Below are 23807 nucleotides of genomic sequence, written 5' to 3' on the forward strand. Positions count from 1 at the left end.
TGTGAAAGCGGTCGTAAATGAAATGAAAAGAAATGGCGAATCACTCGACGATGTTAGAGTGATGGAAAAAATTTTGTGATCATTAACAAGAAAATTTGATTACGTGGTAGTGGCAATTGAAGAATCGAAAGATTTATCTCAAATTTCGATTGATGAGCTTGTGGGTTCACTTCAAGCCCATGAGCAGAAAATGAAACAAAATGAAGATTCAGAAAATTTGGAGCAAGCTCTACAAAGCAAGATGAATGTCAACGAAGGAGAAGCTAGCAGCAGCTACACACGAGGTCGAGGAAATCGTGGTGGTTATCGTGGTAGATACAGAGGAGGACGAGGAACTCGTGGACGTGGTGGTCAATCATATAGCACCGTTCAAATAAGTGAAAACAATCGAACTTCAGGTCGTGGAAGAGGATTCAGAGGCCGAGGTAGAGGCAGATATGAACAAGGAAATAAATTCCATGTACAATGTTATAATTACAATAAGTATGGTCATTATAGTTATGACTGTGGATTTACTCCTAAACAAGAAGAAAGAAATAACGTAGCAGCAGCTGAAGAAGAAAAAATTGAAAAATCTCATGTATTCCTCACTTAGAAAGGAAATGAAGAATTCAAGAAAAATATTTGGTATCTTGATAATTGTGTCAGTAATCATATGTGTGGTCAAAGGGAACTGTTTGTGAAATTAGATGAAACAGTCCATGGGCGAGCATCGTTCGGAGATGACTCGCACGCAGAAATAAAAGGAAAAGGCGAAGTCATGATTACTTAGAGAAATGGAGAAAAGAAATACATTTCAGATGTTTATTATGTACCTGCTTTGAAAAACAATATCATCAGTCTTGGTCAACTCCTGGAAAAAGGATATGAAGTGCAAATGAAGAATAGCTCGCTTGCCATCAAAAATAAAGAAGGAGAATTGACAACTCAAACTAATATGACTCGAAATCGTCTCTTTACAATTGATATCGAGTCGGGAGAAGTCAAGTGCATGAAGACCGCGATCAAAGATGATTCATGGCTGTGGCATCTAAGATATGGACATCTTGGATTTTCTAGTTTGAAGATGTTATCAAAAACAAGCATGGTGAAAGGATTACCAGTGATCAATCCTCCAAATCAATTATGTGAATAAAAGGAAAGCAACATAGACAAAGCTTTGAAGTTGGTAGATCCTGGCGTGCCCGAAGACCGCGGGAGATAGTACACACAGATATAGTCGGTCCTTTTGACATAGCATCGCTTGGAGGTAACAGGTACTACCTAACTTTCATTGATGATTTTAGTAGAAAATGTTGGATTTATATCTTGAAAGAAAAGTCAGAAGCGCTGGAAAAATTGAAAGAATTTAAAGCAATGGCGGAAAAACAAAGCGGTCAATATTTGAAGACACTCAGATCAGATAGAGGAGGCGAATATACATCAAAGTTATTTGAAGAATTCTGCAAAGAGCATGACATCATCCATCAGCTGACAGCCAGATACACGCCACAACAAAATAGAGTTGCCGAAAGGAAGAACCGTACAATCCTGGACATGTCAAGAAGCATGATAAAATGCAAGCAACTATCGAGAAATTTATGGGTTGAAGCAGTTCGATGTGCAGTTTACTTATTGAACAGATGTCCAACAAAAAGTGTGAAGTATATGACGCCAAACGAAGCATGGAGTGGACATAAACCAGGAGTTGGATACCTCAAGATTTTTTGGATGCATCGCATAAGCCCACGTTCCTGAACTGACCAGAAAGAAGCTTGATGACAGAGGAGAAAAATGTATTTTCATTGGCTATGATGAAAGAAGCAAAGCTTAGGAATATGATTGAAATCTTAGAAAAGCTATGAGAGAATTTAGTAAAGCATAGCAAAGCTTAGAATAGCGAGGTTGTGTTTGTAAACAAGTCGCAACTAGTGTTGTAATATTGGAATATTAAGGTAATATTGCTGTAATGTATTTTTACCTCGTATCAATGACATTTTGAGTTATATAAATTACCGAGAATCCACCTACGCTTCCAACAATGGTGGATCTCTTATCAGCAAAACACATTGCACAGGTACTGTAACTTGCTTATTTCTTTATCATAATTTGTCAAATGGTGGTTCAACATATGATTGTAGAAGCTGTTACCCTTGACGTGAAAAACCAGTAACTAGCAAAAGTTTCCAGGCAAGTTGCTCTTAAACACTCAAAATGTATTCCTCTACCGTACCTGGTTTCTTGTAATGCACACAAAAGATTGGCTCTGATGCGCCTTAGGGAAGAAGTAATGTTACTTGAACTCGGGTGTAAATGTCTAATACGAGTATATAAACATTTTGATATGCTTTTCACATTTTGAGTTTTCACTCAAAGCCCCGAAAATATCCGAGATGGCTTTATTAACCACTCTATGCATATATATTGCAGGCTGCAGAAATAAGAATGGAGCTAAGAGGCGGAGAATGGAAAGAGTCGTTTATGCAGATGGATGGGGAGCCATGGAAACAAAACTTGAGCAAGAAGCATTGGACAGTTCTGGAAATAAAAGGGATGCCTTTTCAGTCTGTAATGAATAATGATCAGTGGAGAGTGATAATATCAATGTCGTTCAACCCTACTACCTCTGCAAAATGATATTCCAATTAAGAAGCAACGTGACAATTTTTTGAATATATATCAAAATGTATTTTTTTTGTAAAAATATTGAATTGTTTGATTTTATAAATTAAATTGCATTTTCAGTATTAAAATACTTCAATCATTGGATGCTTTCAGAAAGAGTCACGCAGTGGAAAGCGAGATTTTGATTACTCTTCTCTTTTCCCTTTTTTTTTTATTCAACATTATCAGAAAACCGAATTCATAATGTGATTTCAATAGTAAAAAAAATATTGTTCTCCCTAGAGATGATATGTTCAAACAATTATATGTACAAGGCGTGCATTGTAACTTTTAAGAATTAAATAAAATAACGTCATATAATTAGAGGATTATTTGTATACTTTAACTTAATTAAAATTGATTTGTTGGATAAAGAGTAAAGTTTGAAAAGAATGACAAAAAGAAAAAAATATAAAACATTTCATACCAAATTGCCAATAGAAAAACAACTACCCGACGATAAGCGGAGATAGATTAATAATAAAACGCTTTGATTAACCTCTTAATTATGCCAAGTAGCATAATTGGATAAGAGTTTAGAATTAATTTTATAACAACTAAATGCTTAAACAAAATTGGACGAAAAAGAAAACAAAGGACAAAGAACCATAACTTGTGCAATGAAGAAATCGATACATTTCCAAATATATTTCATTTATTTAATTTAATGCTATAAATGAGTTCTTTAGGACATCATAAACATATAGTTTTAACACCAACAAAAAATACGGGACCTTAAATTATAAAAACTGAAAAAATAAAGGATATGTTTGTTATTATAATTTGAGTGCTGCATTTACCGTATACTTTCTATTTGATGTTATCATAGATATTGAAGTCATTAAATTTTATTAAATGATCAAACATAAATTAAATAAGGGGTGATTGATCAAATAAAGATGTTCCGTTTAGTTAAATCCGTTGAAGCTGGAACTTATATATGACAGTCGCAAGCCGGCAACAGGCGGCCCCTACGCTCGGCCACATGTTGACAAATTTCTGAAACGCCTTCAACTCTGTTTTTAAAAACCCAAAACCACCAATTCCGAATCTCAAACACTCCATAACCTAAAATCTATAGGATCAACCATCAGTTGCTGTGGTTCGGCCAAGGAAGATGAAGGGTATGCAAAAATCACTGCTCATCTTAATTTCCATAGTGATTAGATTATGCTGAATAGTTTTAGCCATGGTTTTTGTAGGGTAAGTGTGGTTACTCCGGGGAATACAACATGAAGAATGTTTACATACAAAGAGTTGCTCACCGCCACCAATGGCTTCTCTGACGATAACAAGCTCGGAAAAGGCGGCTTCGGCAGTGTTTACTGGGGTAAAACCAGTGATGGTCTCCAGGTAATCTTATGAATATGTAAATTATACGATAATTTGAAATTTTTAAAAGGCGGAAAATCCCACCAGGTCCATCGTTGACCATGCCTAAAAGCTTTTTTTCTTGAATATTATGTTTGCATATAGCTGTTAAGAAGTTGAAATCCATGACTTCAAAAGCTGAAATGGAGTTTGCAGTTGAAGTTGAGGTTCTCGGAAGGGTCAGGCACAAGAATCTGTTGGGTCTAAGGGGTTACTGTGTTGGGACCGATCAACGGCTCATCGTTTACAATTACATGCCGAATCTTAGCCTGCTGTCTCACCTGCATGACCAAGTTGCCGGTGAGGTTCAATTAGACTAGCCAAAGAGAATGAAGATCGCAATTCGTTCTGCAGAAGGCATATCGTAAGTTTAGCTTTAGCTTTTATTGAGTCATACCATACATAAAAATGTTCATATCGTTTAGGTACTTGCACCATGAGGTAACGCCCCACATCATTCATAGAGACATCAAGGCAAGCAATTTTATACTCAATTCGGATTACGAACCTCTTGTCGCCGATTTCGGCTTCGCGAAGTTAATTCCGGAAGGCGTAAGCCACATGTCGACTCGTGTTAAGGGTACTTTAGGATACCTTGCACCGGAATACGCCATGTGGGGAAAGGTTTCCGACAGTTGCGATGTTTATAGTTTTGGTATTCTCTTGCTTGAGCTTCTCACGGGGAGAAAGCCTATAGAAAAGTTGCCTGGTGGCATGAAGAGGACTATAACCGAGTGGGCCGAGCCGTTTATAGTTAAAGGGCGGTTTAAAGACCTCGTTGATCCGAGACTTGGAGGAAATTTCGATGAAAACCAATTGAATCGAGCCATCGGTGTCGCTTGTCTATGTGTGCAAAGCAAACCGGAGAAGCGGCCGGTCATGAAGGAAGTGGTTTATATGCTTAAAGCGAACGGCAGCGAAGGAAAGGTTGTGAAGACTAGAATGAATAGCATTAAGTATAAGGAAGAATTAATGGCACTTGATCAAACAAGTGACGACGATGGTGGTGGCCCTGATAAAAGCTATGGCATGGAGATGCATAGATGATCGAGTTTTTAATTTCACATTTAAAATTAAAATATTCTTATATGTTTTGTTTGTTTATTTTATAAAATTTTAATTTAAGAATATGTAATGATTTATTAACTCCTTTGTAGAATAAAAATTTTCTACCTCAAATATCAAATAATAGTTGCTTCGGCATGGATGTAGGGCAGCTTCACCATGGAGCTAACACCTCCTCATAATGCGACCCCAGTATTTTATGGAACGCCACTAGCCAGGTTTAGTGTGTATGCCACCCTTTCCTTGTTCAAACTAGAGCCGTAAATAAGATGAGATATGTTGTGAGTTATTTGAGATTGACTCAATCAAAGTTACTAATATATATATATATATATATATAATATAAGGCTTTTATATACTTAAGATTCAGGTACGAGTTCGAGTTTGAGCTTCAATCGAGCTAAGTCTTAAAATATTTCGAGTTTAAGTTTATTCGAGCTCGAGCTTCAATTTTTTATTTTGAGTTGAACTTGAAAATTTTAAGTTCTCGAGTCGAGTTTCAATTTTTTAAATCGATTTCGAGTCGAGCTTAATAATTTTAAGCTCGTGAATTTTAGATTCGAAATAAACTCACTTTTACACTTTTTAAATCAAATCGAACTTAATAATACTCAAACTCGATTCGACTTGTTAGCAACCCTAATTTAAAACTACATAAAATGTATCTTTGATTTGGATCACTTTCAACTTTTTGAGTTTGGGCTTGTTTAAGAAATTTGAAATATTTTCTAAAAAAATATAAATCATTTTATTTTGTCCTTATTTTAATTGTAATTTTATTTCCCAAAGTCTACTCTTAGTCCTTGCATTACAGATCGTGCCTCTATATAATCTAATATGGTCACTTTTAGTCTATAGTTTTCGAATTTCGATATTGATCTAAATGATAATGTTGGCTCTATCAAGTCAAATTTACTATTGGTTCTTATAGTATTTGAAAGTTGTAGATTTAATTTTGTTATCCAAGTTAATATTTTTATTCTTGTAATTTAGTCATGTTGTCTTTGAACTGTTTTTTTTATCAAATTTAAAATTTTAAAATTATAAAAATTAAAATTGTCTAAATTAAAACATAAATATTAAATTCATAATTTATAAATAATAGAATTTCACTAACGAAATTATGTAACATAAATTATATATTATTTGTATATTAAATAATAGTATAAATTTATTTAAATAAGATGATATAGTTTAAGGTTTTTCTTCTTTTGTTTATTATGTTAAACAAGTTATATACGATGAGCCACAATGGGTAACCCAAAGCCAAAGGAAGCAAAAAGGCTAAGGGTAAGGGACTAAGGGTAGCAAAATTGAGGAGGAAGGTGTGCCCCGTTGACTGGCCAAAATTGATTTGATGGATGATATTAGTGGATAAACATATAACATTTTGTTAGGAGAGTAGTGAGATTTTTGGACCACACAATGGGACAATTGCGCGTGGATAAGGGTGGGCCGGTGGTGCACGTGAAGGGGATGAGGGACCTCACCTACCCTTGTCTCTCCCACTCACCCTTATAGCTGCATTCGATTTGATTTTATTTAATTTTTTAATAAAAATGAATCAAATCGTATTTTTTGTTTTTTAACAAATTAAATCGAACTGAATAAAAATATTAGTTTTTAATTCGGTTTGATTTTGAGATTTTTGTTTGTTTACTATTTTTCAAACTCAATATCCAAATAAAATAAACTTAAAGTTTAAATCGAATGCAAACATACAAGTTTAAATTTATATAAAAAAATATTGTTAATTTTAAAATTTTATTTGTTTTTATAATAAATTTATTTTAGATAACTGTTTTCTTTATTTTTAATTGTAATCATAATTATACTTTATTATAAAATAATTTTAATTATATAAACATATTAAATTAAATACAGTTTACTAATTAGAATAATTATCCAAATATATCATGAATGTGTAATTACAAACTATTACATTGGAGTCTAGTTATTAGTTGCCTTCGCAAAATGATTAGCATTGTATTCAATGGTCTTACTTGTCACACTACAACAAAACTGATATGTAGCGGCGTTTTTCGATGCGTTTGGAGAGAAAACGCAACAAAAGTTAAACATATAGCAGCGTTTACAATCGTAGCGCCACAAATTGATACTTTAGCGGCGTTTTTTTGTAAAAACGCTGTAATAGATTTGACATTTAGCGGCGTTTTTACAAAAAATGTCGCAATAGGGTGGTTTATTGCGGCGTTTGTTAAAAACGTCGCAATAGAGTGGTAAATTAGCGGCGTTTATACCACAAACGCCACAATAGTTTAACATATAGTGGCGTTTTAGCTAAAACGCCGCAATAGATCGGTAAATTAGCGGCGTTTATACCACAAACGCCGTAATATATACCACATATAGTGGCATTTATTCTTAAAATGCCGCAATAGTGATAATAAATAGTGGCCTTTTTAAATAAACGCCGCAATAGTGTTAATCAATAGTGGCGTTTTTAGAAAAACGCCGTAATAGTTTTAATCAATAGTGGCGTTTTTTAACAAACACCACAATAGTGTAATCAATAGTGGCTTTTTTTTTATATAAACGCCGCAAAATGTTAAATATATAGTCTTTTTTTTCTTCTACTCGAACCCTAAAATCAATTAAACTCTTCTTCCCTAAAAGCTTCTTCTCTGGAAAAACAATAGCTCTCAAACGATTCCTACCGACGTCGTCGTTTGTATGTCCCGGCGACCAAATCGGGCCTCTCACCGACGAACTATAACACAATTGCACGGTTTAATCCCTCTTATCATTAATGATCTTTTTCATTTTTTTGGTCTTCCGAAAATGGGGAAAACCCAAAAAGCTAACGTATTTAAGAAAAAGAGAGCAGGTGTTGCCTTGAGTAAGATAAATTATCATCGACGGAATGTCTAAGTGGCGTATTTGCTCTGATGATGGATCAAATTATCATTGGGAGGATATCGGTCCGGTCTCACCGTCGAAACTGGATGATGACCCGAAAGGAACTCCTATTGCTCCATACCCTTCCATGGTCGATCTCCTTCTTGAAGGTAATAATCTATGCATCTTTCAGCCGTTATAATTTGTTTTTCTACGCTCAATCAAATTTCATAGATTGTATGCATATAGGATCTTCGAAGCTTATTGAGAATGATGATAGAGGAGTGGATAAATACCCAATGTTTAGAACTGAATTTGGTAACTCTGTGGCATTGAAAGAATCTTCAATTGCAAAAGCAGTATCTATCATCGATGAAGATGAAGTTGCCTCTACTGTTACTCCAAGTAAACATTTATATCATCTATTTAAATTTATTTTAATTTTTATTTAGTTCGCAAGCCACCTACAATCAAGTTTCATACTATAGGTGAAAGGTCGTTATTTGTTTCAAGTGAAGCACTAAAGCACGCAAGGAATCTTCTTGGTGAACCAGAGATAGGAGATTTATTTGGTGAAATGGATGAAGAGTTTCTCCATATAGAGTTTACACGGAGGAAAAACTTAACGATATGTCGTCAAACAAGGAAAACAGCTTTCCTACGTCATTTCCCCACGAATGAGCACAACTAAATTCTACTGAACAATATGGTGAAGACTGTTTATGCATAACTTTAATGTTTCTAACTTGTAATGTATTTTGTTGCTAAGTATTTTTATGCATAACTTATATCTTAATTAAAATGTATGGTTGTTGTTAATATGTAAAATCAACTAATGTTTCTCCATATAATGTTTATACATATATCAGTCAATTTAGTTGATGTACATTAGAAATGAAATATGTAAAATCAACTAATATTATCTAAATAAAAGGTAATTAGCGGTGTTTGTATCCATAAACGCCGCTATAGGTACGTACTTTAGTGGCATTTTTATACAAACGCCGCTATAGAATCGTACTTTAGTGGCGTTTTTATACAAACGCCGCTATATACTAGTACTTTAGTGGTGTTTCTATACAAACGCCGCTATATACTCATACTTTAGTGGCGTTTTGAATCTAAACGCTGCTATAAACTCGTACTTTAGTGGTGTTTTGAATGAAAAGCCGCTTAAGACTTGTACTTTAGTAGCGTTTTTATATAAACGCCGCTATAGACTAGTACTTTAGTGGCGTTTTTATACAAACGTTGCTATAGACTCGTACCCTTAGTGGCATTTTTAGATAAATGCCGCAATAGATATAATATTTTGTGGCATTTTTTCAATTAGCGGCGTTTGGTTTACAAATGCCGCAAAGTATTATAAAAACCCCAAAATCAAATTTCTTGCCCGAGCCCTAATTTCTTTCTCACCATCGTTCAGCCAAGCGTTCTGTATCCCCTTTCAGTGTCATTTCAGTAACTCCGCCTTGCCCTCCATCATCAGTTCATTTTCTTTCTTCCGTAGCCACAAGCAGCCAACGACCTAGAGCCACCCAAACCAACGCCATTACATTTACGCCAGGTACTCTCTAAATCTCTTCTTTGCACTGAAATAAAAATGGGTATTGATTTACCATCTTATGTTTAGGATTTCTCATGCTTTTATGTAATGAAATTTTGAATTTAAACATGCAATGTTTGGTTCTCCGTTACGGACGTATGATCCCCATTTAATGTTTTGAATGTATGTTTGAGTATAAACATTTTGACCGATTGTTTCAGGAGATAAATGAATGGACAGTCGATTGTTTGAGCGATTTTAATTTGTTTCATGATATCGTTTGGTAGTCAGGAAAGAAATATGTCCATTTTGAGGGTCGATGCTAGTAAATTAGAATTGATTGGACTGTGTTGCATTTAGAATTTTATTTTTCTTAATAGAACACTATTTAAATGTTATTATTATTTGAAACATTCATCGATTCCACGAAACAACTCGATGCAAGGTGAGCCAACCACGTATAACAGTGCACTCATTGTCGGCCTTCTTTCGAGTTTGGTCACCACATCTTCTGCAGTTAGGTTCTTCACTTGAGAAGTAGTCAGACAATGTAATCGTTATCACATATTTGTTTTGTGTACTATATTGGTATACCTTGGTTTTCCTCCAAACTTTAGCGTTTAGGTAGTTCATTTTACAGGGCTGAACTCGTTTAGTTGCGTGCACTGATTGCACTCTGTTAATTTCTTACAATGTTTGATTATTTTCGGAAACAAACATCATCAAGATAGTCTTGTCTCAACTCTCCCCGTAATATATTAATTTATTCATCTTAATTCTACTTAATCTATTAATTTACTCATTTTGGGTAGAAATTAAGACAGCCGCTACCTCTACCTATTTTGTGAACCTTAGAACACGAAAAGAATAAATAAATAAACATATGTGGCTGTTATATTTGGTAGTTTGATCCAAGGACCACCATGCCCTTTCCTTGGTCTGTACATGAGCAGAAAAGAACTATAAATTTAAAAATTGAGCTTGCATTTGTGCTAAAAACCAATATACATATAAACGCTACCATAAGAAACTTCCATTGCTCTTACTCACCTTCCGATGAGGAAAAATAATAAGGTTTAGCATTTTGTTTACCAAACAAAATTGTTGCTAAGTGTGTTGAAGGATTCTAATATGCAAGGAATTCTGTATTTTTTTTATATATGTATTTTGTTCTCCGTATTTCTTGTTTTTCCCAATATTCTGCATCGAATCAGTTGAGTAACCTACAAGCTTTTTTGTAGATAACGGGTGGACTTCCCCTTGTCAAGCTCATACTTGTTAATTGGTTCAAAGTCGATAAAGTCATAGATAAAAGTGCACTGCATCCAAAGTCTGAAGTTCAGGTATTGTTATGCATCCAAAGTTAACATGAAGTTCACTTTTTAGCTTACTGATTTCATCAAAGTAATCTCTTGTTATGATAATGTCACCAACATAAACGGTAAGGATAACATTGTTACCTTTTGATGAAACCTTCTAGAACAAAGTGTGATCTAATAGCACTGACCGTATCCGTAGTTAATTACACCTTTGTTAGACCTTTCAAACCATGTACGACAAGACTGTTTTAGGTCATACAATGACTTATGTTTTAGGTAAATTCCATTTGACCAGATAACTCTGCAAACTATGACTTATTGGCTAGCTAAATTCAAATAGGTTATGAAAGAATTGATCTATTCCAGTAATTGCTATGTAATGAATATGAAGCATATACACCTTTGGACTATTGGGTTGGGTGACATTATATTAATAGGATTACGAACCTGGAAATATTAAATAACTGAAGAGAAAGCATAACATGTGAAACCTAACATAAAATAAATGGCATGAACTCGAAAGCCCACATGTAATTATGAACTGAACTTTCCTATTGTTACGAAACAATTTATTTTATTTCTCGCCAGAGATTATTCATTTTTCATTTAACCAGTTCCTTTTTTAAATGTTATGAACCTAAATTTAAGAAATTTTGGTTTTCATTTAAAGGTTAAAATTAGTTCTTTATTTCTTTATTCATTTATCATTTAACCAGTTCCTTTTTTAAATGTTATGAACCTAAATTTAAGAAATTTTGGTTTTCATTTAAAGGTTAAAATTAGTTCTTTATTTCTTTATTCATTTATCATTTAACCAGTTCTTTAGTTATTTATTCATTTTTCATCATGTTATCAAGGTTAAAATTAGTTTTTTAATTTTCAATCTCTGAGAATTTTATGTACCCTTTCTGCATAAGTTCAATATATATAAAAGTTATTGGGGAATTGGAGTATAGTGTATAATATTGGCATGTGAAGTAGTACATTATGTAGTCGCATGAAATGATCGAGCATGAAATGTTAGGAGCAAAAGAGTATTGTTATCAACTTAAAAAAATGTTTATCAATTTAAAAGTTCTATAATTTAGGAGTCATTAGTTATATATTATGTTCAAGTATTATGGACTATATCTGATAGTTTAATGCTTCTGTTTAGGTTCTAAAGTTATTTATAATATTAGCAATTAACATTTGAATTTGAAACTCCAGAAATACGAAATGGATAAGAGTTGGATGAATTTCTCAAGGGTAAGCGTCAAATATCGAAATGGGGTCGAAAAATTTCTAAATTTAGCTTTTCTGAATGCAAGCCAAGAGAATATGATTCTTTTCCCTTGTAAGAACTGTGTTAATATTAACTGGCACAATCGTGAAGTTGTGTATGAGCATCTAGTTATTTTTGGATTTGTTCGGGGGTATAGAAAATGGATCTTTCATATAGAGTTTGTATCAGATAGATATGCTTCTACGAGTTATTCAACTTATCCTGCTCCTTCTCACCAGCCAACTTTTAGAGAAGATGACATGGAAGGGATGTTACGAGATGCATTTAATATGCACACTCATCAGCCGTATGTTACAGAAAATTATTGTCAGAATGATGTTAATGATTTCATTGAGATGGGAAGAATTAGAAGTGTTGAAGAGCCAAATGAATAAGCGGCAAAGTTTTACAAGTTACTGAATGAAATGAATGAACAACATTATGAGGGATCAAAGTTTTCAAAGCTTTCTTTTTGTATTCGTCTTTTCCACTTAAAATGCCTGGGAGGGTGGACTGGTAACTCCTTTACGCAATTATTGGAGTTACTAGGAGAAGTGTTTCCTTTTGCAAAAATCCCTCAATCATGCAAAGATATGAAGAAAATGATAAAAGATTTGGGTCTTGGATATGACAAAATTCATAGTTGTCCGAATGATTGTATGTTATATTGGGGTGATCGAAAAAATCAGGACTCTTGTCATGTATGTGGAAAATCTCGATGGATGATTAGGGAGGCAGAAAATGTTACTGAGGATGAAGCTCAAGCACGATCAAGAAAGAAACCGATTAAGATTCTACGATATTTTCCTCTCATACCTAGGCTACAAAGATTGTTTATGTCCTCAAAGACTACTGAGTTTATGAGGTGGCTTCATGATGGCAGAACCGATGATGGATTATTACGGCATCCAGCGAATTCTTTAGCTTGGAAGTCATTTGACAACAAGTATCCAAGTTTTGCGAGAGATCCTCGAAATGTCATGCTTGGTCTTGCAACTGATGGGTTTAATCCATTCAAAATCATGAGTACTTCGTATAGTACTTGGCCTGTTGTACTTGTTCCATACAATTTTCCTCCTTGGATTTGCATGAAACAATCATCTTTCATCTTATCCATGATAATCTCCGGCGAGAAAGGCCCCGGAAATGATATTGATATTTACATGCAGCCACTAATTACATAGTTGAAACAGTTATGGGAAGGGGTCGAAACGTACAATGTGTTGACGAAGGAGAACTTTAATTTACGCGCGACTTTATTATGGACAATTAATGATTTTCCCGCGTATGCAAATTTATCGGGTTGGAGTACCAAAGGTTGTTACGCTTGTCCTTGTTGTGCTGTAGAAACATGTTCGAAGTGGTTGGTTAATGGAAAGAAGTTCTCTTATATGGGACATCGTCGGTGGTTACCTGATAATCATATATTTAGAAGTCAAAAGAATATGTTTGATGGTGATGAAGAGTTTCGAAATGCTCCTGACCAAACAACCGACTCTCAAATATTCAGAATGTTGCAAAAATATCAATTTTACTTATGAAAGATGAATCAACCAAGTAGTGCACGATCAAAGAAAAAGGCAAAGCAAGTCAATGAAGAGGTTGAAGTTGACGAACAAACTGCTGATGAGTCTGATGAAGAGGATGATCCAAACGAGGTAGACTTGTGGAAAAAGAGGAGTATATTTTTCGAGTTGCCTTATTGGAAAAAGCAGATTTTGAGACATAATCTTGATGTAATGCATATTGAAAAGAATGTTTGTGAGAGTATTATTGGGACCATTCTGAATGATGGCAGAAAATCTAAAGATAATCTTAAGAGTCAACTTGACTTAGTGGACATGGAATTCGACATGATATTCATCCACAATTACGTCCAAATGGAAGAAATTTATTGCCGCTTCTATTTTTTCTCTTTCGAAGAAAGAAAAAAAGGTGTTTTGCACGGTGTTGAAGGATATAAAAGTCCCAGATGGGTATGCATCAAACATTTCTTGATGTGTCAGTGTTAAAGATCGAAGACTTTATGGTTTAAAGTCACATGATTATCACATATTAATGCAAGATTTACTGCCAGTAGCTGTTCGTGGTTGCATGTCAAGTAAGGTGACGTCTTGTATCATTGAACTTTCTAATATAATGAAAGTCATATGTGGGAAAGTTCTAATGGTTGAAGAACTTGATAAACTACAAGATCAAGTCGCATTGACTTTATGCAACTTGGAGAAGATATTTCCACCTTCATTCTTTACAATTATGGTGCATCTGCTAATTCATCCTCCTCACGAAGCAAGAGTTGGTGGTCCAGTTTTCTATCGATAGATGTACCCTATAGAGAGGTGTTATTTGAATATCACGTTTCAAATTATTACTGATTATACCTCTCACTCAAATGTATTTACGTAGTATGTTATTTTGTGTATAGGTTTTTGGGCAAGTTGAAGTATTATTGTCGTAATAAGCGTTATCCGGAAGGATCAATTGCTGAAGGGTATTTGGCAGATGAATGTATGACATTTTGCTCTAGATATTTGGAAGATGTTGAAACAAGATGGAATAGATCAAATCGAAATGATGTGTTAAGTACTGATGGCTTACCTCAACATTATTTCTTTGGAAGTTATGGTCAACCATTAGCGAAAGTTGAAATTGCACACTTAGATGACACGTCTTGGGTACAAGCACACCGATATGTTATTTTTCATCACGATTCAATAGATCCCTTTCGCACGCAAGTCTTTCAGACCCAATCCTAATGAAATCTCTTTATCTTTTATATTTATCAATTTTTAACGACATAATATTCTTTATAGTGAGTTTAAAGAAGTATTGAGATCTCGAGCACGCTCCCGAAGATTAAATCAGCGAGAGCTACATAAGTTATTCACAGAAACTTTTCATGAATGGTTAGGCCATACGGTAAGCAACTAAATCTTACGGAACACTTATAAATTATATACGTCTTGCATTTTATATCGACGTCAATGCAAATTAATTCACCATTCATGTGTAATAGGTTTGGAGTGGGAGAGAAATTAGTGAAGAAGTTAAATGGCTTTCTCAAGGTCCGAATAGAATAGTTAAAAGATATAATGCCTTCCTCATTAATGGGTTCAGGTTCCACACAAAATCTCGTGAAAGATTAAGAAGGACACAAAATTGTGGAGTCGTAGTTACTTCGTCAACTACAAGTTATGCTACTGTAAGGGACAATAATCCGCAGGAGGGAGAGGTCAATTATTATGGAAATCTTATGGACATTATTGAGTTAGATTATTATGGAAAACGAAAGGTTGTGTTGTTTCGGTGTGATTGGGTTGATGTAAACAGATGTATAAAAAGAGATAAATTCGGGTTTACAATGGTGAATTTCTCTCGATTAATTCACACGGGTCAACGTTTGATGGATGAACCATATGTATTTTCTTCTCAAGTGAAACAAGTATTTTATTGTCACGATCCAATGGATGACGGTTGGTATGTTGTGCTTCGAAATACTCCCAGAGACTTGATAGACATCGGGGAAGGAAGTAGATATGACATTGAAACAAGATCAGAAAGTTTACCTCTACTACCAAAAAACTTAGATGAAACTATCAGTAATACAACACAATTTTAATGGGTTTGGGAGGATGTTGATGAAGATATTTATGACAACTAACATTATATAAAACTTTTGTACGATTTTATATCTTCATTTATTTATTTATAATGTTATAACCTTTAACATGTTATCTTTCAATATATATTCATTAATTAATTCATTTTTTATTACTCATGTTTGTTTATTATAGATATCATGCCGAGGGAGAAAAATAAATAATTTGCGGGTTGTTCGAGCTTCTGAAGACCATGAAGAAAGAAATAACGAGGAATCGAATGCACCTGAGTCTTCCGAAGTTCCGGAAACTGTTGAAGAAGACGTAGAAATTCAAAGTATTCTTCGAAACATTATTTACTACTTTGTTCATTTTCAAAACTAGCATTTAATAATTTCTTATATAGTTGAAATGCTGGAACGCGCAAGACTCGAGGACGTACAACTTTGAAGGAATTATACCAACTTCCTCATGGGCATCGTGTCCACGTTTCAAGAAACGATGCCGGTCAACCTATTGGCCCAGAATCACGTCTTCTAGCAGGTTACTTAGGCATAGTTGGACATAATGCGAATCTGTTACCGATCAATTACGAGTCATGGCGCGAAATGCCTAATAGTAACAAAAATCAAGCGTTGGATTTTGTTAGGGTAATAATGTCATTATAATACATACTCTATAGAAATTCAATACTAATTTATACTTACGGTGCACACTTATATGTTGTATAGGAGAAATTTTCTTTAGAGGTATCTGACGATTATGTGAAGAAAACGTTAGGGAAGAGATGGAGAGATCACAAGAGCTCCTTAAAGAAGAAATACTTCAAGAATGATCTCAGCCTTGAAGAGAAGTTGCAAACAGTCCCACCAGGAATGCTCAGGTACCAATGGGAAGATGCAGTCAGATTTTAGAGTTCACAAAAAGGACATGTATGATGTATTTTTCAGAAATAATTGTAACGAATTGTAAATCATCATTAAAATTGGTTGTTTGACATTGTAGACCCGAGAGCATATTGGTGTTGCTAGCAGGCAACAACAAAAGTTTAAGCACACGGCTGGATCGAAGAGTTTTGCTTGTATAGCTCATGAGGAGGTATTATAGATTATTGAAATAGATTTTTTGTATTCCATGTACATACTAACTCATAGTAATTATATTATGGTACATTGTAGGAAAATACATCCGGTTCTAAAGTTGGTCGAATCTAACTCTTCGACATGACACATACGAAGAAGGATGGTACTCATATGACTGCTGACGCTGCAGAAATTATGGTACATTTTTTGGGTAGATGTTTTAAATTTACCCGACTTTATTTATATTTGTACCATGACATTTTTTATTTTAATTAATTATTCACCTTATTAGGAAAATTTGAGGGAGAAAAAGACGGAGTATCATATTACTGCTTCGAGTCAAGGTATTGTTAATGATGATGACATTGAAAATCAAGATATTAATGACGTTTTGGGTCCTGAAAGATATGGTCGGGTGCGCTGTCAAGGATCATTCCTTACTCCCACTAAATATTTTGGATCCAGTTCATCACAGTACATGTCATCACAGTCTCAATCTTCCCACCAAGAAGTTTGTCATTTAAAAGAAAAGTTGGCTGAGATGGATCAACAAATGGCTAACTTGAAAGCGGAAAATGAAGCTAGAGAAGCAGAGAGAGCAGCAACAGAAGCAACCAGAGCAGCAGCGGAAGCAGAGAAAGAAGCAGTGGCAGTACAGAGAGAAGCAGCGGCAGCACAGAGAGAAGCATCATATCAGCAGAGATGTGAAGAATTTGAAAAACGACTCAATGATATGATGCTGATGATTCAGAAAACGCAACCTCAGAATTCATCATCGTAGTCTCATTTATGTTATGAGCATTCTACTGAACCTTCTGTAACTGAACTTATATTACGTTAATGAAAACTTTTATTTATTATATTGGATTTGATGTTGTTTCTTATGAATATAGAGTTTGAAATTATTATTGTTTTGTTTGTTGGATAATGGAACAGGTTGAAAAAATAGTTTTGGGGTATTCAAACATAATTTTTAGGATTGTTAAATTTTGTGTTATTTAGCGGCGTTTGTTAAAAATCCGCCGCAATATACCATACATTTAGTGGCGTTTTTATCCTAGAAATGCCGCTATATACAGACCTATACCGGCATTTTTAACAGAAACGCCGCAAAACATCAACACCTACTGCGGCGTTTTAACAAAAAAACACCGCTAAACATCATAACATATTGTGGCGTTTGTCTGAGAAACGCTGCTAAATATTAACACATATTGCGCGTTTTTATGACAAACGCCGCTAAATATCAAACCTTTTGCGGTGTTTTTTAAAAATAAAACGCCACTAAATATCAATACCTATTGTGGCGTTTATTGAAAAACGCTGCTAAATATCAACACCTATTGCGGCGTTTGTATCAACACCTATTGCAGTATTTTTATAACAAACACCACTAAATATCAACACTTATTGCGACGTTTTTCACACAAACGCCGCTAAATATCAATACCTATTGCGGCGTTTTTTGTGAAAAAACACCGCAAACTTTAGCGGCGCTATTTTCAACGGCGATTTTTACGGCGTTTGTCTTAACGCCGCATATGTTTTTAGCGGCGCTTATAAACGCCGTTAAAGGTAAAAAAACGCCGCAAAAAGTCTGTTTTGTTGTAGTGTCATTATGTCTTCCCACAGTATTTTTACATGCATTTGTAACATACAAGTTATTTAGAGTTTCATTTAATTTGATATCTATTCAAATAAAAAGGAATTATAAAAATTGCATTTCTAAAATAAATTGTAAAAGTACATAATTAATATTTATATCATCAGTAGATATTTTTAACTTTACAAACATGACTATTTTTTTATACCGTATTTAAAAATTAAAAATTATTCTTAGTTTTTTGATTTGATCTCAATTGTATTCCTATCATCTTATATAATTGAAATAACTTTGTACATTTAATTATTTTAAATTTTAAATGCGCTAATCTTAAAATACCATTAATTTCTTTTCATATACTCTTAACAATTTATATATGCGTTAGGATCTACTTATATAATGTAAAATATTTTTAGTTTTACATAAATTTAAGACCGTTGTATAATATGATTATGTATATATATATATATATATATATATATATATATATATATATATATATATATATATAATGAGAGAGAGAGAGAGATTAAAGTTGGTTGTTTTCCTTCACTTTGATTCATGATTCTCATTATGCTTCATCTCACTCACTATTTTTGAACAAAGACATAAAGTCACCTTTTCTCTCGTGTTGTTGTATCATTTTAGCATTAAAGTCACTTTAAAAAATAACAAGGAGAAATATTCATCTTAATTTCTACTTAAAGTCCCTTTTAATCTAGGTCAACCATCCTATTCATTTGGAAAAATATTTGAGAAATGCGTTATTTTTTTTAACTTTTAAATTTAATCATAATCTTATTTCAAGGAGAGGAGAAGGAGAGTTTCTAAAGAAAAAAATGGAGTGATCACAATAAATTTATAACCGATGATCTAAGGAAAAATAAGAAAATAAATATGATCATTTTGACCAACCAATCAAATATGTTTACTTAGAATTGCATAATTTAATTTATTGATGATAAAATAATATATAAAATTATATATGATAATTTTTCTAATAAATATCAGGTATAATGGTAAGATACAAAAAAAATCCATGTTCAAAATTTTTTTTATTAAAAAAATAATAAGATCTTTTACAATTGATATATTTAAATATATAAAAGATTTATAATATTAAAAAGTAAATTAACAAACAATTTATAAATATAATATATATATATATATATATTTAGTATACAGAAAATAAATTAAATAAACAACACATGTATATTTAACATGAAATAGGAGTCAAGAATAAGCATATAGCAGTTTCAAGAGAGAATCTAGATTTGAATCATAAAGATAATATTATTAAAAATTATTTTATAAAATAATAATTTAAATTATAAAACAGTCATGAAAGAAGGAGAGGAAAAAAAAAGAATTTCCCGCTTCATTTAGTATTTATTTGTGCCCTAATTAACAAATTGTTCAATTTTCTTGACAAAAATATTTGGATAATGTGCAGAAATAAAATATTAGTTCAATTGAGATTTAAGGAATTGAGATAAACTAATATTTTTTCCATTGCATTATTTAAAAAATTATCAATTTTCCTTTTTTTTTCAACCCTCTCTAGCGTTACCTTTTAGTCAGAATAAAAAGTTATTCAAATCGAAAAAGCTAGAATTAAGACCCGAAATAATTTTGTCTGGAATTCTCCAAATTTTGACCTCTAATTGTTTATATATTAAAATTTAATTTATATATATATTTTAAAAATCAACAGAAAACCTCATTTGTCGAGCAAGTCAATTGATTCTATTGAACCTTAATTAAGAAATTAAACAATTTATACCTTCATTTCAATCTAATTAATTTACCATTAATTTTCACTTAACTTTGATTAGATTACTATAGGTTTGGCAAAAAGTCAATTAAAATTGAACGTTCCTTTTATTATTTTAAATTGTTACAAATAATGTTTACTTTTTTGTTAGCATTCCTTGAAAGAGTATATAATATATTCATTTAAAATTAATTTATATTTAAATACAATTTAATAAATTATTTCAAAACAAAATACGATTTAATAAATGACAAATAACTATATATAACCTAATGAAATTTAATTCATAGTAATTAGAAAAGTAGGACAAAATGAAATCATAGGAGCTTATTTATAGTACCTAACTAAATTAGACATTTTTGTAGTTAAAACAAAGTCTTGAGAGTAAAAATAAGACTTAATAGACATTTTGGTCCCTATAGTATGACGACGTTTTCACTTCAACTCTTAATTTTTTTTTATCGAATGTGACCCTTGAAATTTTTTATTAATAATTTTAGTTAATTCGTTTGGCACCGTTGAAAATGATAGGACATTTTAAGTCAATCAATGAGTAAAATATAGAAGATCAGATTAGAAATAAATTGTAGTTTAAGGGTCACACTAGAAGAAAAAAAAATACGAATATATGCATAAAAAACTCAGATTTCGATTAATTCCAAAAATACAAAAGATCAGATTAAAAATAAATCGTAGTTTAAGGGTCACACTAGAAGAAGAATAAGAATATATGCATAAAATTCATATTTCGATGAATTCAAGAATGCTCCAACTATCATGCTCTGGTTTCTTCTTGACCTAATTTTTACATTGAAGTAATTGACATCGTCTCCTTAACCCTAATTTGTCGTTGAATTTTTTAGAAATTTATATTATTAAAGTAAACATTGAACTAATATAAAATTTACTTTTTATATTATCAATACATTCAACGTTCATACAATTTATATTAATTAAGTATTATTTTTTTATATATTTAAATATAGATTTTATATTTTGTTTATAAAGTGATTGGGGTTAAAGTCCATATTATTAATGTAAATTCCATTTAATGAATTAAAGTAAATACCTGTAATTTTTCTATTTCATCCCGCCCTACCACCCCATTTCCTTTTTACTATATTCTAATGAACCAAAAGTACCATAAATTTATATATTAAGTATAGTTATTAGTTATGAACGTGAGTTTCACTGTCACAGCCGAGGTTGGGCTCATCATGCCAATCAGTTTGTCGGGGAAACTTCCAGAAAAACTGGAAAAAAAAAGACTCTTCTTTTAATACTGCCCACCCATGTTCACCTGTTATTTGTTGTTAAAAAAATAATTTCTTGAACAATTCACAAATTTAAAAAAGAATTGGGCCAATGGGGATTGAGAAATAGATTCACAGATTGATCTCGGAGAAACGCCAAGTAAGCCTGATGATCAGTTAACATCTGCCTGCAACTCATCATCTTTGAAACTCAACAAAATCTCCATAGATACATTACTTCTTCTTTTTACATAAAAACAGAATTTAAACACAGAATTTTGATTTGCTTAACTTCAATGGACTTATACGGTTATTCTAGTTGCTGGATAAAAATAACAGTTGAATATTACAGGACCATGTCTTCTTCTTCAACCTTCAAAAGGATGGGACGATACCAAACTTGGTCTCAGACATGAATCCGGCAGCAGATGCTGAGTTAAAGATGATGCCGATGTCGTTGTCGGTTTGAGTCCTTTTGGCAAAACGGCCTTTGATTCTCGGCCTCGACTCAGCGTACGCCTTTCGTGAGGCGTATCGGATTGTTTTCTCGAATTTCCTGTTCTTTCTCTTCTCTCTGTACCTTAAAACTCTAGCCTCACGATCCATCCCGCCTGCTAGGCCACATGTCGTGGTGGCCGACATCGGTCCGCTTGAATCGGTCATGGTTCGTCCGAAAGAATACGACATGTCGGACATTGAATTCCCGTCTGGAACTACTCCTACATCGAGCGAAGATGAAGAAACCTGAAAGTTTTGTATAATTTCCATCAGTTTCCAGAGATGTATCGATTGTGTAATTGAAGAAGGTGGATTGAAATTTTGAAATACTTACGCTATGGCTGAGAGACCGAGTTTGGAAGCCGAAAGTAGGCGGCTTGGATCGACAGAATTCGATTTCGAAACAATTTTCATTGTTGATGACTGGTTTGGTCTGAACTGGAACTAAACTATCCGCAGCTGCGCTGTGATGATCGTGTTGAACTTGAAACATGTTCTGGTACTCGAAATCGATGAATGGATCCATGTCGGAGAAGAACAAATCACCACCAGCAGCTTTAACTTCGTTAGTCTCCATGGCAAGTTTCGGATTAGGCAACAACCAAGAACCTCCCTCTTCTACATCCTCTTGTCTGCAGCAATCGGTCCCATCATGATCCGTGGTGGTCGGGACGAGAAAGCTGAATGGAGAAGATTTGACGATAGAATCCGCAGAATCGAAGAAAGGCTCGACAGGGACACGCTCATGACGACGAGCCAGGGGATTAGCAGAGTGGATATCGGCATCACAAGTGACACAAAGGGCAGCAGCATCGGCCTTGCAAGTAACAGCAGCAGGCGCCTGCTCACACACCTCGCACATCCACACCCGCTCATGACGAACAGAACCGAGATTGTTGGTACCGGAATGGATCCTGGAATCACAATTCAGACACATAAAAGCCGAATCGACACGGCAAAAAATAGCCGCCGATGTTGATCTACATATGTCACATATCTTTATAGCCATGCCCCAGCCTCCAGTAATCCTCCTGACGCTCCCTATCTCAATTCCCATCTTAACAAAACTAAAGCAATTTTAAGGGGGTTTTTTGGCCTTTGGACTAAAACCTGTAGAGATTGCACACTTGCTATAAGTCTGTTATTTGGTTTGGTTTGGCTTAGGGAGGGTGGGAAATTTAGGTGCAGACGAGTAATGGATGGACACGTGGAACAATACACACCAAGAAATTAATTTCATTTTTCCTTGTAAGAAAAAATGAGCTGTTTTTAGGACAAAAATATTTGGGGTTTTAATAATGTTTTGTTCGGTTGTGGTAAAGAATCAAAATAAGGTGTATTAATTGTAATGTATGTGTCTCTGCCGACGTGGACCCTAAGTGGGACCTACTTGAATCCAACTGGGAAGGGGCGACCGCTGGAGCCGTCACTTTTATCCAAAGGCGTTGGCTTTTCCAACCCGTCGATATTTATCTATCTTTTTCTTTATATATAAAAAATTATATCATCAACTTTTTTTAATTAGATGGATAATATTTCTTGTCTTTTTATTAATGTAGTTTTTCTCTTTTAGGTTTATTCCTTGTCTTAGTTTGATGTCCGGGGATCAACTGTTTTTTATATTTATATTTATGTTATTTATTAAAATATAAAAAATTCTATTCAAAACATCTTAAATTACTTTTTTTTACAACAAAATTTTAAGTCAGGAGTGACTCTTCAAGTCCAGGATCAGAACATACCTAAGATTAAATTAAGATTTATATATGAATTTATAGATTGTTCACCAAAAGTGACAGTAATAGGATTCAAACTTAACCTTATAAGCTCAAATTCCTGAATTCCAACCACTTATGTCAACACTAGTCGGCACTACCTTTTGAGTTTATTGAATATTTCAAATATTAAGGATCAAAGTCAATAAATTTTGA

The 23807-nt window shown here is 33.4% G+C and overlaps 1 protein-coding gene and 1 pseudogene across 1 annotated transcript; one reads left to right on the forward strand and one right to left on the reverse strand.

Annotated features, from left to right (window-relative positions):
- The first annotated feature begins 241 nt into the window (after positions 1 to 241).
- On the forward strand, positions 242 to 5061 carry LOC120192700 (annotated as a pseudogene).
- Positions 5062 to 21608: 16547 nt separating this feature from the next.
- On the reverse strand, positions 21609 to 23021 carry LOC120192654 (zinc finger protein CONSTANS-LIKE 5-like). The gene is made up of 2 exons (XM_039195398.1): positions 22211 to 23021; positions 21609 to 22122 (listed from the first exon to the last, which is right to left on the reverse strand). Exons 1-2 carry the CDS (start codon positions 22931 to 22933, stop codon positions 21754 to 21756), a joined length of 1092 nt encoding a protein of 363 aa, XP_039051329.1. The 5' UTR covers positions 22934 to 23021; the 3' UTR covers positions 21609 to 21753.
- Positions 23022 to 23807: the final 786 nt, after the last annotated feature.

The sequence above is a fragment of the Hibiscus syriacus genome, unplaced genomic scaffold (genome assembly GCF_006381635.1).
Source record: "Hibiscus syriacus cultivar Baekdansim isolate YM2019G1 unplaced genomic scaffold, ASM638163v2 tig00116976_pilon, whole genome shotgun sequence".
Taxonomy (NCBI): Eukaryota; Viridiplantae; Streptophyta; class Magnoliopsida; order Malvales; family Malvaceae; genus Hibiscus; species Hibiscus syriacus.